This window comes from Oryctolagus cuniculus, chromosome 17 (assembly GCF_964237555.1).
Source record: "Oryctolagus cuniculus chromosome 17, mOryCun1.1, whole genome shotgun sequence".
Taxonomy (NCBI): domain Eukaryota; kingdom Metazoa; phylum Chordata; class Mammalia; order Lagomorpha; family Leporidae; genus Oryctolagus; species Oryctolagus cuniculus.
In genome coordinates, this window is record NC_091448.1 from 6,746,824 (window position 1) to 6,762,867 (window position 16,044).

Below are 16,044 nucleotides of genomic sequence, written 5' to 3' on the forward strand. Positions count from 1 at the left end.
TTGCAAATGGCCACAACAGCTAGGCCTGGGGCCAGGCCAAAGCTGGGATCCAGGAGCCCGGAACTCCACCAGGGTCTCCCACATGGGTGGCAGGGCCCTAAGTCTGCATCATCTTCCTTTGCTGTTTCCAGGCACATTAGCAGGGAGCTGGATTGGAGGTGGAACAGCTGGGATTCGAACCGGTGCTCACATGGGATGCCTGGGCTGCAGGCCGAGACTTAACCTGCTGTGCCACAGCGCCGGCCCATGGCCTTCCTTCCTGACCCCTGACTGCCGCTCAGGCCACCAGAGCACTGGAAAGCCCCTAGGGTAATACCCCTGAGCTGCAGCTGTGTTGTAAAGCATCCCCTAACCCAGGCCTCAGGGGTGCTCTGCTGCCTTTCTGGTGCCCCCCCCACTCCGACCCCAGGCTTGTCCAGAGAGGACCCCAGGCCGGGCTCCCACTTGTTCTCCATCCTTGTTGCTTACCATCTTTCTCTGACCTGCTCTGCGAACCCAAACCCCTGCCCATCAGCCCGGGCTGGACGCTGCCCGTCGCCTGACCTTCTGGAATGTTCTCCCCGATCATCCTCAGATTCCTCTGAGCACGCTCCCTCCCCGCCACCCCGCCCTGCCCCCAGCTCCTCCCTCCCCCACTGTACTTCTGTGTTACCTGCTTGTGTCCTGCACTTGGAGGGGCTGTTCCTGGTGGTGGGGGCAGGATGAGGCTGGAAGGAGACCAACACGAGACCTGGATCTGAACGCCAGCCTTGCTGCTGTTGGCATCTCAAGGCCTTGCTTTCCTGATCCCTCCTGGCTGCCCCGTGAGCTTGCTGCCCGCCTTCGACGAGCCTGGCCGACAGCTGACCGTGTCCTTGACCGCCAATGCACAGGAGAATGCTGGACTTCCACCCAGGAACCCCTCCTCCACACCCCCCAACAAACAGCCCTGCAGCTCAGCCCCTCTGGCTCCCCCAGCGTAGTCAGAGGGAGGCCCAAGCTTCTGGAAACTTCTGGGCTCCTCCCCCTCCCCTGCCAGTCCCGCCTCGGCTCCAGGTGTCTATCTCTAGCTATTTTCTTTTCTGATCTGGAGTTCAAAGGAACAACAAACCTCAGCGCACAGTCACAGCAAACAAAAGCCAGCCGTGGCCTGCAGGGCACTGCCCACGTCTCCTTGCTCCATCCCAGTGCAGGAGGGCATTGGGTTCTGGTTCTCTGGGCATCTAAGGCCGATGTGACTCTGCGAGCAGCCGTTCCACTTAGAGGCCGGGCCAGTTTGGGGCCAGGGCAGGGAGGGGGCGGGGAAGCCGGGTCTCCTTAAAGCCCTCAAATGCTCTTTTGAGAGCATTTTCAGAAGTCTGGGGCCCCTGCGGGGCAGGGATGGTGCAGTGACCATAAAACAACATTTGCATAGAGAGTTTTCGCAAAGCACTATCTCAGGGGTGGGGAGGCCCGGGGAGGCCACCCAGCCCTGGGCAGCTCAACTGCCAGCCAGCCGGGGTGGAGATTGTGTTCCTGGTAAACAAAGCACCATTCATCCAACTATTTCCGACTCCAGCAGCCTTTGGTTCTCCCCCCTCTCCTGTGAAGAGCTCACTCAGGGCTGTCACTTGGGCCAGAATCCGGGTCCCAGAGGGGAGGCTTGGCTTGGACCTGATGGGGGGGCGGTAGTGGTGGGGGGAGCTCCCTCTGCACCCCCGCCGCTGGCCCCTGAGCTGTGCTGGAATCCGCGCAGCCTTGCTGGTGTTGGTTTGTGCAACCCTGGGTTTGCCTGTGGCTGCATCTCAGGCTTGTAGGCAGAGCAGGGTTTGGGAATGTCTGCCCACGTGCCCTGTGCGTGTTTGCAGAGCGTTAATCCCACCCCCGCCCCGTGTTGCCTCTGTACACAGTGTGGGGGTGTGGGGCCCTGGGGTGCCTGCACCTGCATGGGTGGGAGGGGTGAGGCAGTGGGCCCCACTGCTGTCCCCCCCACCCCCAGCTTGCGTAGCAGAGTGGCAGCTGGCATCCTGGGGGAGGCGGGGAAGGGGAAGCAGTAGGCCCTGGCCCCTTAAGAGCCTCTGATGAGCCTTATAGGGTCCACCTGCAGGGCGCCAGCGGCTAAGCGGCTAAGATGCAAGAGGTCATTGCCGGCCTGGAGCGCTTCACCTTCACCTTCGAGCACGATGTGGAGATGCAGAGGGGCACGGGGCTCCTGCCCTTCCAGGGCATGGACAGTGAGTGAGGAGCCCCCTCCCCAACCCTGGACAGTGAATGAGCAGGCCCCCTTCCCACCCCGGGCAGGGGCAGTGAGAGAGGCGTCCCCCTCACCCCCAGCAGCCTTCTCTGCCCTGCTCCCTGGGAGCCGGGGTGGCCTTTCTCGCTGGATCTCTCTCTTCTGTGGCTTCTGGTTCCATTTGCCCCGCAGAGAGACGCAGAGACGGGGAGGAAGGCCGCGAGCTTGCCCCCTCCCCGCCCCAGCATCAGAGTTGAGGGTTACGGTATTGAGGTTCGAGGCTAGCTCTGGAGGCCAGCCCCCAAAGGGCCCAGACCTGGGGACCCACGGGCCTGAACTTGAGGGATGATTAGAGGGGCTTTCGGGTGGGGTGGGTGTGAAGGCCCCCAGACAGCCTCGACACTGGGGAAGCTGCCTTCCTCCTCCCTCCTTCCCCTTCCAGAGTCAAGTTCAGCTGTGTGCAACTTCTTCCCTAAGGGCCCGTGCGCCAAAGGTGAGTGAGCGGCCGGCCGGGCTGGGCCGGGCTGGGCCGGGCCGGACTGGGCTGGGGCAGAGTTTCAGTCTTGCAGGTTGCTAAGGTGCCCGAGCCGCCGGCTGCTCCCCTCTGATCTCTCTGTCTCAGCAGCATTTGTATTCGGGTAGCCAGGCCGGGGTTCGGTGTTCCCAGAAGGTGGCCACCCCTTCTTTATTCTCTGATTTGCTTCCCTACATCAACAGGAAACCGGCCAGTTGTCCAGGGCCCCATCGCTCCTTTAGCCCTCTGGTGGCTCTGGCCGAGGTCTCTGAAATGTCTCCCGTGCTCCTCCAGCCCTGGCCGTGGCTCAAACCACACCCTCTCCCCAGGCACAGCCGTTCTGCGGAGGCCTGGCTTCCACACAGGGACTCTCAGCTTTCCTTCTTCCCAGAGAAAGACACAGTTGCAAAACCAAACGAAAGCTTGCCTCCCATGTTAGGGGACCCCCTGCCTGCCTGGAACCCGCCTATAGATCCAGGTTAAGAAATCCGCCCGTGCGGATGAGTTTAGGACCTGCGATGCGATCCAAAGGCCTTGTCCTTGCAAACTGGGAGGACTCGGAGCCTTGTTTATCTTTGGATCACCCTGGACAAGGGGGTGAGAAGGGCCGTGAGGTCTCTGATCACCCAGGGCTTGGGGCAGCCAGCGCCCTGCAGGTGTGGCCACGGCCTGAGTGACAACCCCTCAGCTCGGCCCATCAGCAGCTACGACGCCGTCTGTCTTCCTGTAGGCCAGAACCGAGAAGTGGCTGCAAGGGGGCATAGAGAATGCCTGTGCTGCTCCCCGGCTGCATCGGAGAGTTGGCTGTGCACGAGGCCGGGCCTGGTTAGAAACTTGGTGGGTGCAGGCTTCTTCCAGCCGCTGGCGATAGCGACCTGATACGAAAATTGGAAGACCCTCTGTGACTCCTCACAGAGATGGCTCTTATGTCAGCCTGGTCGGCCTTAGAAGTCAGGAAACCTAGCGTTTTTTAAATTTTACTTCTAGACTTACTTATTTATTTGAAAGGTAGAGTTAGAGAGAGGGAGGGACGGAGAGAGAAAGAGATTTTTCATCTGCTGATTCACTCCCCCAAATGGCCACAATGACAGGCCGAAGCCTGGAATTCCATCCCAGGTCAGGTGCAGGGGCCCAAGTACTCGGGCCATCTGCTGCTGCTTTCCCAGGTGCGTTAGCACGGAGCTGGAGGGGAAGCGGAGCAGCTGGGACTCAAACCAGCTCTCAGCCTGGCTGCCGGCGCCGCAGGAGGTGGCTTTGCCCATTGCACCACAACGTTGGCCCTGACATTTGTGGATTCAGCGGGCCCCTCACGAGCGCCTACTGTGCGCCAGGGGCGGGGCTGGGTGGGGGACACAGGTGTTCCGGTGTCTGCAGAGACGCTCTGCCCCTTCCGGCACGAGCACGGGGAGAAGACGGTGGTGTGCAAACACTGGTTGCGGGGCCTGTGCAAGAAGGGTGACCACTGCCGGTTCCTGCACCGCTACGACGCCACCAGGATGCCCGAGTGCTACTTCTACTCCACGTTCGGTAACGCCCGGCCAGGCTCGGTGCTCACCTGGGGCGGGGGGCGGCGGCAGTGGTGTCGGTGAGACGGGAAGGCGGAGAGGGGCTGGGGGGACTAACCAGGCTGTCCTGATCTCAGCTGCCTGCCTCTTCAAACCCCCCAAAAAAGCAGAGCTGTGCCCAGGTTCACCCCAGTTAGCTCCCCAAAGGGAAGGGGGTTTTGCTTCCGTCCCCGGGCTGGTCAGGAACCAGCCATCCCCGGTCGCGGGAGGGTGGGGGTCCTGGCCAGGGCTGCCCACGTGTCAGGCATTCGAGAGCCCCTCTCGTGATGCCGGCCCCGCCAAGGGAGCACCTGCATCGCTGGGTGCTCTATCAGCTGCCTTGCTATTTTTAACTCGTATTTTAGAGGAAAACTTTGCACGGCTTCTGTACATGGAAAACTCGCATCACTTGTCGGAAATAAAAGGTAACGAGAAACCTAAACCCCCGAGGCTCGGAAGTCGGCCCCTAGGCTCGTGTGCTCGGGCTGCACCTCCCTTCTGCCTTCCCAGGGGAGGCTGCGGCCACCTGCTGCCTCACTGGAGATCTGAGGCAGAGTGTGCCCAGCAGGTCTGTGCAGCTTGGTGCTTCTCAGAGCTGGAAGGAGCCTGGAGAGTGACCTAGTCCAGAGGTTTCCAAATGGTTCCAAAAAGACTGACCTGCAGAGAGAGCTGGGGCCAGGCGCAGGGTCACCCCTGACCTAGGCTGGTGCCAGCTCCCCCCAGGCAGCTGTTCCTCATTGGTGCCTATGGGGAGGTCCTGGGGACAGAGCTCTGCCCCCCCCCCCACCTGCACTGTGTCTCCTGCCTGCTGGGAGGTTAGGGTCCTGACAGTTCCAGGGGGTACCCACGTGTCCATCTGAAAGGGACAAAACTGATCTGGGGCCTGCCCCCTGCCCTCATCATGCCTGAATCTGTCACTTAAAAGGCCGCGTGCTTATTTATTCCTTCAATAACCCTTGGTTGCTTTCCACCTGGGGCTCAGCTGTATTGGGCTTGGATGCAGGAATTGGCCCAGGTCCCTTTCTGTCCTCAGATAATTCTGATTATGAGGGACAGACATGTTAACCACGATTAGAACCACGATTAGGCTGTGTGACCTATGTTTTTTTTTTTTTTTTAAGATTTATTTATTTATTTGAGAGATCTTCCATCCACTGGCTCACTCCCCAAATGGCTGCCACAGCCAGAGCTGAGCTGATCCGAAGCCAGGAGCTTCATCCGGGTCTCCCACAAGGTGCAGGGGCCCATGCGCTAGGGCCATCTTGCACGCCCTTCCCAGGCCACAGCAGAGAGCTGGGTTAAAAGTGGAGCAGCTGGGATGCTGGCACTGCAGGAGGCGGCTTCACCTGCTGCACCACAGTGCCTGCCCCAAGAGTCTATTTCTACTATATCAAAGTCACTCTCCTCCCCATTGGATTTAGCTTCTCCTTTTAGAACGTGTTGTGGGGGAGGTGTGGGAGGGGCACAGGGCAGTTCACAGGGGCCAGGACGGCCTCCCTCTGCTCCAGTGAGCTAAAGGTGTGTGGGTGGCTCCTAAAGGCTGGAGACTGAGGTGCTGCTGCCACCTGCTGGCCAGGAGAGGCGCACAGCGCGGTGAGTGTCCGGACTGGGGTGGGAAGGCAAGAGGGTTACAGAGAGCGCTTCCCCATCACCAGGGCACATCCAAACGTGCCTGGAAAATGCAAGGAAAGGTAAGTTTATTTTGGAGCAAAAAATATTGTGAAATCCATGTTTTTTTTTATAATATACGTTTCTGTGAACATTTTGAAGATCCCTTGTATTTCTGCCTAGCAAATGTTGACCATCCCTAGTCGGAGAGGTCCTTCCAGTCCCTAGAAGGCTTGGGCCCCGAGTCTCAGCCCTACTGAGTGCTGTGCCGTGGTGGTGGGCACAGAAGCTCCTCCCCGGCGCGAGGAAGCCCAGGGAAGTGCACGTGGGTCTCCCCTGTCCAAGCACTGGCTTCCTCACTTGGGAGATGACAGGGATGGGAGTGAATGGGGCTCAACACGCCTTGGAAGCAGGGCCCTCCTCTGCAGGGGCAGCCAGGCTTGGCAGGAGCCCGAGGCGTCACGGCAAGCATTTCAGGCCGATGCGAAGCAGTTCTGAAGTTCCCTTGGGCCCTGAGGAGCCCTGAGCTCCTAAGACTGCTAAGGAGGCTGACAGAGAAAGCAGGCAGAGACTGTCCACTTGGCGCAGAGGCGCGTGGGCGCTCTTGGAGGCTCTGCTGGCGCCTCCTGGGCACCCCTTAGTACACAAGTGAAGCGCGAGGCCAGTCTCTTCCACGGACAGATGCTAGCCTAGGCTTGGCGGGACCACGGGTATTCCTCCGGTCAGCATCTGTTCACCTCCATGCCAATTTGTTTAAAGAGTTATTTGAAAGGCAGATTCAGAGAGAGAGGGAGAGAGAGAGAGAGAGCTTCTATCCACTGGTTCATTCCCCCAAATGCCTGCAGCATGGGTGGGGCTGGGCCAGGCTGCAGCCAGGAGCTCCCTCAGTCTCCCGCGTGGGTGGCAGGGGCCCGAGGACTTGGGGACCACCCTCCTTTGCTTTTCCCAGGCGCATTAGCAGGGGGGCTGGATCAGAAGTGGAGCAGCCAGCTGGCGTCACAGGTGCCAACTTTACCTGCTGCTCCATGGTGCCAGCCTCCTCCTACCCCCGCCCCACGCCAATTTGAAGCAGTTCCCTGCCTCTCTGCATTGCCCCCCACGAAATGACTCCCCGGGGCTCTGAAAGCCACCTGGGTTTCCCAGTAGAGAGGAGGAGACGGGTCCGGCCACGGAGCATGGCAGCCTCTGTGTTCAAAGCCTCCGCCCTCTGGGGTCTCCAGCTGTTGTTCTCTTGTTCCCTTCCTCCCTGGCAGCCTCTGAGAGCCTTCAGTGTCCCTGCTTCCCTCTTCACGTCTGGCCCCGCCCTGACTCTTCCATGAGTGCACCCTCATCCCCGTGCCCCGCTGCGCAAATGCGACTGGGATTCTAGGAAGGATTAGCAATACCTTGCTGTTAAAAAAAACAGCAACAACAAAAACCCAAAGACCAGTGGCTTATGCCTCCGCAAGGGGCAGGATCAGTCCAGTTTGGGAGGTGAAAGCGACCCTAAAGAGAAGCCCCTTACAGGCAAAGCATGCCGGTCTTTCCAGGTGACTGCAACAACAAGGAGTGTTCCTTCCTTCACGTGAAGTCGGCTGTCAAGCCCCGGGACTGTCCTTGGTACGAACAAGGTTTCTGCAAGAATGGTGAGGACTGGACGGACCCGAGGCCCTGGTGGCCGTGGGTGGTCAGGATGGTGACTCTCTGTAGGGGTGGGGCCGTGGAGGGACCCACAGGTGCACAGTGACTCCCGGGGCAGGCTTACTTAGGTTCAGGTATTGCCTTCGACCCTGACAGGCTGCCTGACCTTGAACAAGTTACTTGACCCCAGGAAGGTCACGCCACGGGGGTGGCCTGAAGGAGACACCAGTTCACCTGCACTCTCTTGCCCAGCTGGGGATGGGGTCTGGAGTCATTGAGGCCAGTCCCGCCTTCCCATCGCTGTAGCCAAACCAGGAGGGAAGCTCCTGGCCAGGGTCCCCCGTGTCTGGAGCTCTGTGTCTCCTTTCTCCTGAACCCACAGCTGCTCTGTTCCTACTGAGCTCTCGGCACTGCTGGCTTAGGGAGGAGTTCTGGGGGGATGGAGGGGGGTCAGCGAGACTGTAGCGTCCTTAGCTGGATCTTCTAGAGCTAAATAAATAAAGACTGCAGATATGGTCCATGCCCACGCGAGTCCTTGAGACACGGAGCACGTTTGTGGCACCCCCTCTGCTCCCTACTTTAGGACCTGCCAGCGGAGCTGCCCCAGACACCTCCCCAGGGGCCCCTGCCCCCACCTTGGTCTCATGGCTCGAAGTGGATGCTTCAGGGCAGTGTGGGAGGGACGAGATTACACGTTCCCATTACATGCGGAGCCTGGGACCACCTTGCTCTTCCCAGGGAGCTTCCCCCTTTGCTCAAGTCCACCTTTTTCTTATTTTTAATTTTAAATTTTTTAAAAGATTCTATTTATTTGAGAGGTAGAGTAGCAGAGAGAAACAGAGAGAGAGGTCTTCCTTCCGTTGGTTCACTCCCCAGATGGCCACAATGACCAGATCCAAAGCCAGGAGCCAGGAGCTTCCTCCCAATCTCCCACGCGGGTGCAGGGGTCCAAGCACTTGGGCCATCTTCCACTGCTTTCCCAGGCCACAGCAGAGAGCTGGATTGGAAGAGGAGCAGCCGGGACTCGAACCAGCGCCCAAATGGGATGCCGGCACTGCAGGTGGCAGCTTCATCTGCCACACCACAGTGCCGGGTCCAAGATTTATTTTTTATTTATTTGAAAGAGAGAGGCACACACACACAGAGAGAGAGAGAGAGAGAGGGAGAGAGAGGGAGGGAGGGACTGACCTTGGATCTGCTGGTTCACTCCCAAATGGCAGCAATGGCCAGAGCTGTGCTGATCCGAAGCCAGGAGCTTCTTCCGGGTCTCCCACATGGGTGCAGGGGCCCAAGCACCAGGGCCATCTTCCACTGCTTTCCCAGGCGCATCAGCAGGGAGCAGGATGAGGAAGTGGAGCAGCTGGGACTTGAACCGGTGTCCATATGGGAAGCCAACATCACAGACAGTGGCTCCACCTGCCATGCCACAATGCCAGCCCCTCAAGTCTACCTTTCTGATCGCTTTCTGGTTCCCTCAGGCCCCCTATGTAAGTACCGCCACACCCGCAGAACCATGTGTCTCCGCTACCTCGCTGGCTTCTGCCCCGAGGGACCCACATGCCAGTTTGCCCAGTAAGTATGATCTCTCACGTGCAGCTCCCGCCAGAGGGTGGGCCTGGCCTTCCAGGTCTAGGTCCTTGCGTGGAGCAGACGCGTGGCCAGCATCCGCCCACACCCACCCTCGGCCCTGTCCGAGCCCTGGATGTGGTGCTGCCGCTGGCCATCTGAACTCTGACTCGCCCCATTAATGTGTGCTCACGCTAGGGCGGGCACAGACGAACACCCTCACCCCCTGTTCCAGAGACAAGGGTAGAAACACATCACAGCAGCTTCCTCCAGGCCCCTGCGGGCAGCTCTGGCTCCCTCCCCACGGGGGTTCTGAAATATGAAATCCGCAGCAGGCTGGCGCAGAGCATGTTAATGAGCAGAAGAGAGGGCGAGAGCCTGGCTGTAATTGTCTGTCTCTCTCTCTCTCTCCTTAGTCCCAAGATCAATCTTGCATTCAACCCGAGTTGCAGGCAGGTGAGTGCCCGTGTGCCTCGCTCGCCTCCTTCCACACTGCTCCCAGCACCCTCGCCCACCTCCCAGCACCCTCGCCCACCTCCCAGCCTCCGCTCCACGCGCCATGATGTGCATTTTGTGGGGGGGGGGCTCCTCCCTTTTTCAGCCCCCAAGCTTTCCTTTCCCTTAGCTAGGTAACAGGTGTGGTTATTGTTACAGGGAACGGGGCCCAGCTCAGGACTTGGGGTCCGACGTTGATCTCCCGAATCGGGGCCACCCCGGGTTCCGACACGCGCCCAGACCCTGCCGATGCCAAGTGTTGACGAGGGCCCGCGTGGAGGCTTTGCGAACTGCGCCCTGCAGGCCGGACCTGGCCGCCGTCTGCATCTGCGCAGCAGGGGAGCTGAGCGTGGTTTTATAAAGCTTGGAGAAAAAAATAATAAAGTTTTGTGACATGTGGAATTGATTAGTTCCAGTGCTTTGTGGTTTGATTGGAATGGGGCCACGCACATCATTTCCCGCTTGTCCACGTGGCAGTGATGGAGGTGGGGCCTAGTGGGAGGTGCTTGGCTTGGGGGCGGAGCCCTCCTGCGTGGATTAATGCTGACTCATCAGTGTGAACCCTCGCTCTCCCAGGCTTCCAGCCTCGGGAACTGTGAGCCAATGACCCCTCTTCTCTATAAACTACCTGGTCTCAGGTGTGCTGTTTGGGTGACAGAGGGACCACCCTGGGGACATTTACGCATTGTTTGTGGCGGTTCTTGGGCATAAGATAGCAGAGCTGAATGAGTGCAATGCCCTTGCTGACCCCGGACTGTTGGGCTGCCATGTAAGTGTGAGAGGCCAGGCAGGAGCACAGAGAATAAACTCTTCAGGGAAGCCCAGCCCCAGAAGCTGGGAGGGCAGCGGGACAGACACCATCTGCAATGACTCGGGGACTTCTTTGATGTCAAGGATTGCCTTTGGAATTCAAACTGTGAATACAGGCCTTTGGAAAGCTGTTGCAGCCAGCCCCCAGCCTCAGTGTCGTTGCCACTACAGTCTCTGCCCTTGGTGTCTCTTCATGATGTTGCTTTATCTGCAGCTGATCAGCCGCCCCAGGATGCAGCACCTCCTGCTGCCTGCAGCTCCCCACACCCCCCTCCTGGCAAAGTGCCTGCTTCCCCACCACCAGGTAAGGCCCAGACGCTGTTTTGCTCAGGGTGGGATGTGGTGCCTTTTCTACTCCCGGTGAGAACGAGATTCTAGGAGTGAGAATTCAGGAGGGAGGGAGAGGGGGTAACATCCTGTTAAGCAAATGTTCCAGTGTGGAAAGTCGCAACAACCTGATCCTGTTTGCATCTCCGTAGGACTGATTCTTTAAAAGGCTGATAAGTGAAACATCTTTGGTTTCCTGTTTGGCTGCCTGTTAAAATTCTCTGTGTATAAGCAAGTCCTTAAGGTGGCAGGTTTTGGCAAAGGAGAGAAGGTAGCACCTTGGTTTTTTTTTTTTTTTTTTTTTTTTGTTCTTTTCTGATTTATCAGGAAGAAAAAAAAATCCATGTCTTTATCACATCTTCAGGAGACCGCTTCTGCCTTGTCGGGAGGTTTGATTTCTGTATTCTGCAGCAGATTAGTTAGACCAGCACGACGCGAAAGAGAGGCGGGTCCTTTGAGTTTCCGGTTCATTGGATTTTACGGGTCTTCAAAAGGCCAGAGCCTTGCTCTCCGGGATCACGAGCCTAAGCTTGAGCTGTTATATCTTAATGTTAGCCGTCGCAAAGCACACCGGACACCGGAGTAAGGGAAAGGGTTTATTGGGGAACAACCTACAGACCGGAGTGAAGGGGCGGCGAAGGAAAAAAAGGGAGGGAGACTGCAAGAGAGAAACAGAGAGGAGAGGAGCTAGCAAGCAGAGAAGAGAGCAGAGAAGAGGAGAGAGGAGAGCAGAGCCAAGAGACCAGAGGAGGAGGCTGGAGAGGAACCGAGAGAGAGCAGGAGAGAAGGGCAAGAGAGCACGTGTTCAGGAACAGGCCCTTTTAAAACTTTGCCTGAGGGCGGGCAGGGAAGCAGGAGCAGTGAATCCCATTAGGATGGGGGTGGAGCCTGGCTCAGGTAGCTGGGCCATGCGGCCACCTGGCTACAACTGCGCCAGTTCCCTAACATGAACCCTGGTCTCTTCCAGGCCTCAGGCACCCAGTGGATTATCTCCTCAGGTTCCCTAGACCATCGAGGGTTTGTCTTGAGATTTGAACTTAGGAACATGCACTCACTCCTGTCAGTGCCGCAAGGCAGGCTCCTGTCCCATCAGATTCCGCTGGCAGGAGTTGAGAGCCCTGGTCTGGGGAACTGCATACTTCTTCCTCCTCTTCCTCATTTGTTTGAAAGAGTGACAGAGAGAGAGAGAGAGATCTTCCATCTGCCAATTCACTCCCCAGATGGCTGCAAAGGCCAGGCTGGTCAGCTGAAGCCAGGCACTCTGTCCGGGTCTCCCCTGTGAATGGCAGGCGCCCAGGCACTTGGGTTTTCTTTCTCTGCCTGCCCAGGTTCACTAGCAGGGAGCTGGATCGGACGAGGAGCAGCTGGGACTTGAACTGGCGCTCTGATACGGGACGTAGGTGTTGCAAATAGCTGCTTAACCCCGCCCCCACACCGTAACACGAGCCCCATGGAAGGTCCTCCTTGGCCCCATCTGTCTAGGGGCTGTTCTGTTTTCAGGACTCCCCAGTGAGCCCACCAGCAGCCTAAACAGGGGACCCGGTGCAGGAGCAGCTGGTGTGTGTACAGTCACTCCCCTTTATCCTGTAAGGCAAAGAGTGACGGACAGGATAGGAAGCCTGTGACTGTGGCAGGAGCGAGTGGTCCATGAGCTGGAGGAGTAGAATGTGGGTAAACTCAAAAGCTGGAGGGCATGGGACATCCACGGTCCCTGTGCTCAGCTCCTGTGCTCCCCAGGCAGGTCTGGGTGCCCGCGGGCCCCCCCCCTCCCGCGCGTGGCTCGGGGTGCCCGCGGGCCCCCCCCCTCCCGCGCGTGGCTCGGGGTGCCCGCGGGCCCCCCCCCTCCCGCGCGTGGCTCGGGGTGCCCGCGGGCCCCCCCCTCCCGCGCGTGGCTCTGGGTGCCCGCGGGCCCCCCCCTCCCGCGCGTGGCTCGGGGTGCCCGCGGGCCCCCCCCTCCCGCGCGTGGCTCGGGGTGCCTGTGGCTCCTCTTGTGCCTGTGGCCTCCACTGCTGGAAACTGGCAATGTGTGACACGGTTTTCTCTGGCAGGACAGCTGCTTCCCCAGACGGCTGTTAGACTTAGGAATACATTCCTCCCTCAGGTAGGGGATTATGCGGCAGTGGATGGCACAACAAAGACTTGGCCTGGGGGAGAGCAGGTGGTGACACGGGGCATTTAACATGAAGCCACACATGCCACTACAGAAATCAAACATGGACGCAATTCAATTCCCTGGAAAGGAGGGTGGCCAAGCAGAACTTTTTGGAAGAACAGAAAAGAGCGACAAAGCCCCTGCCTTTGGTGGGTGAGGGCAGCAGCCTGCCCCCTGGAGCTGCAGGGTCAAGGGTCAAGAAGAATGCCTGCCCAGGAGCCCCAGTTCTAGGCCGCCCTGGGCTACGTGGGCCAATTCCGTAACCTCCTCAGGCTGTTCCCTTGTTCTGCAAGATGAGCAGGACACAAGCAGTGTCACGGCCGTTGGAGGGATGAGATGGGAAAATGCAGGCCCACGCAGGGCACGTGCTTAAGGAGCAACGAGGAGCCCAGCTGGCATGGCGAGTTGCTTCTGCATGGAGGGTCACCTGGGGGCAGCCCCAGGACACATGGGCCTCCACGCCCCGTGACCCTGGACAAGCCACTCCCTCCCATCATTCCCCCTCCTGAAAATCTGACTAGGGAGCCTATCGCGGACACAAGGAGGGTTGAGTGGAGGGGTCGATCCTGAGAGCAGGGAAGCACGTTGGGGGAGGACCACTTCCGGGGGCTGTGTCTGGAGACTCCTCCCCTGCTGAGCCAGCGCCAAGCTCTGCCCGCCCTCTCCCCTCCAACCCTGAACAACCAGGAAGCAGGAGCGTTCCTGTGGGAAAATGCAATTTGCAAGGCCAGCGGAAATAGTGCCCACGTCGGTTGTATTAAAAAAAAAAAAAAAATCCATGGTGGAAAAAAAATGCATATTGGTCCTTAAAGAGGACCTCGGCTCTGAGTCGCATTTAAAGGGTGCGTCCCCTCTTCCTGGAGAGCTGCCTATTGCAGGGCTTTCTGTTGAAGGCTGAAGACGACCCTTTAACAGTCCTGAGGTGGGCTCCGGCCTTTCCCAGCCCTGGCCGAGCGGGGCAGCCGATCAGCTGGCAAGGCCCCTGCTGAGGTTCTGCGGGTGGAGGTGGCTGGGCGTGGGTGGACCCCAGATGCCCGTGGTTGTGCGGTTTGGTTAGGGGCAAGCCGGGTTTGGAGGCATCACGCTCAGACACATGTTCTGTTGCAGAACCTTCTAGAAAGGTGTGGAGGCCTGGGAGTGTCCCCTGGCCCCAAGGCAGCCCACAGGCATACCAGGTTGCAGCACAAAGGGGACAGGTCAGGCTTGAGGGTCAAAGGCAGAGGGGGCCTGGTGGGCAGGGGACATTTGGGACTTGTTGGGACAGCACTTTGCCTTCCAGATGAAACCTGAGACGCTGTGACATCAAAGCAGATGGGAACCCAGGGGGAGAACGTCACAGTCACTGGAGCCTTGTCTGCCTCAGGGAGTGGTGGCCCTGGGGCTCATCCTCCCCCACAGCACCACCCTGAGACCAGAGGGAGGGGCTGTGAGCAGGGCGGGAAGCCACGTGGGAAATGGTGCAGGAAAAGCAAGAACAGAGGTGTGGGAAACCCAGAATGGAAGCAAGCTCAGGTAGTGCAGGCAAAGGCCCTGCCGTGTACCGAGTGTTGCTGCCCCCCGAAATGTACCCAGAGTTCTCAGGGTGAGGGTCCTAGGAGGTGGGGCCTTTGGAAGGGAGGAGAGCGCTTGCTCAGGGGTGAGGTCATGTGAGGACATGGCAGCAAGGTGGCCAGGGGAGGCCTCGGCAGCACCCATGCCTGTGGGACTGCGATCCCGACAGCGCGGCCCCCAGAGCTGAGACAGTGTCTGTGTGTACACTGGCACTGAGCAAGCGGCCGAGCGTCAGCTGCGCTGAGGTGGAGAACAGTGGGGTCTCTCTTCCTTGGTTCAAGTTTAGAATTTGGATGCAGTCTAAAGGCAAACATGGTTTTAGAACAAGCGCTATTAATAAGTCAGGCCTTGCCAGAATTTAGACACAAGGCTTCTCAACGAATCCCTACAAAGTAGGTATAATTATCCCCATTACAGCCAAAGGGGGCTCTAGGAAGTGGAGTAACCTGCCCCAGTGACACACGCACTCACCTCACAGGTGAGGTTCTGGAAGAGGCAAATGATTAGCTCAGACTGATATTTTTTTAAAAATACTTTTATTATACAGAGTGGTGTAGTAATATGCAGGCTCTGCATAAAGCATTAAACAGCTTGTTAATGACTCAACAAAATACTACTATTGGAGAAGCAGAAAGACAGGCCTCCCATCTGCTGGTCCACTCCCTGAATATCCACAAGGTCAGGGCTGGCCCAGGCCAGAGCCTGTAGCTGGGAACTCAACTCAGGTCTCCCAGGCGGGTGGCGGAGACCCAGCCACCTGAGCCGTCACTTCTGCTTCCCCGGTCTGAATTAGCAGGGAGCTGGAATTGGGAGGCAGGGCTGGGAGTTAACCCAGGGGTGAAGGGATCTTTACCACGAGCCTAAATGTCCCCGCCCCAATTTCTACGCGTGCTGCTGCGCCGGCAGCAGGATGTGAACATGGCTGGTTACTTACGGAAGCTGTCGTCAGTGCCCCAGAAGGCGCACGGCATGACTAAGAGCCAAATGAAGAAGGCTGCTGAGCGCGGGGGATCCTGGGAAGCCGCCTTCTCTTTCCCCCCGCTTTGTGGAGAGGACTTCTGCAGGTGGCAGAGTTGCACCTCCTGCTCGGGCCTGGCTGTGCAAATGAACTTACAGGGATATTCGCGTAAAAATGCACCTTGGGCAAGTTTACACCGAAGCTGCACACTGGAGCTATGAAGTACATTCCTTGATCATGCTGAGTTTGCTTAGGTCTAAATCTAGGAAGAGAATTACCTGGTCATCAGCTTATCTCAACAATTCTCTTAAACTATTCTGAACATTACGAAGAAAAAATCTACGATCTTCAGTTATTCTCCCAACCCCGGTGGCAGCAAGACGACAAGGGAGCCTTTCTTTCCACTACTTTGGGGACTTTTGCAAACAACTCCAGGACACGGAGATACCTCCAAGCTCTATTTCAAAGCCCTCCACATCATTTAAGAATGCATTCACAGTAACTTAAATAATTCTGCTAAAGAGTGTTGCTCATTCCCACCACGTGTGAGATAATCCTTGGTCCTGAATGATATCAAGCACCCCCCCCCCCCCCCCCCGCCTACAGGGTCTCCCCTGTGCCCTACACTGAGCAACAGGAAGCAGACATCCTTTAGGATCAATGGATCACTGGACCTCTTTTTCACACATCTGTGTATCGTGATTACCA

The 16,044-nt window shown here is 58.1% G+C and overlaps 1 protein-coding gene across 1 annotated transcript; it reads left to right on the forward strand.

Moving 5' to 3' along the window:
* The first annotated feature begins 1,323 nt into the window (after nucleotides 1-1,323).
* CPSF4L (cleavage and polyadenylation specific factor 4 like) lies at nucleotides 1,324-9,940 on the forward strand. Its single transcript, XM_008271771.4, has 7 exons — nucleotides 1,324-2,192; nucleotides 2,634-2,684; nucleotides 4,080-4,232; nucleotides 7,387-7,482; nucleotides 8,956-9,049; nucleotides 9,460-9,499; nucleotides 9,698-9,940. Exons 1-7 carry the CDS (start codon nucleotides 2,090-2,092, stop codon nucleotides 9,734-9,736), a joined length of 576 nt encoding a protein of 191 aa, XP_008269993.1. The 5' UTR covers nucleotides 1,324-2,089; the 3' UTR covers nucleotides 9,737-9,940.
* Nucleotides 9,941-16,044: the final 6,104 nt, after the last annotated feature.

What these genes read in the sequence shown, in the direction of transcription:
- CPSF4L (XM_008271771.4), top strand. Translation starts at nt 2,090, where the DNA reads ATGCAAGAGGTCATTGCCGGCCTGGAGCGCTTCACCTTCACCTTCGAG. An exon ending in CTACTTCTACTCCACGTTCG is followed by an intron (nt 4,233 to 7,386) that starts GTAACGCCCGGC and finishes CGGTCTTTCCAG; the next exon opens with GTGACTGCAACAACAAGGAG. An exon ending in CCCACATGCCAGTTTGCCCA is followed by an intron (nt 9,050 to 9,459) that starts GTAAGTATGATC and finishes CTCTCTCCTTAG; the next exon opens with TCCCAAGATCAATCTTGCAT.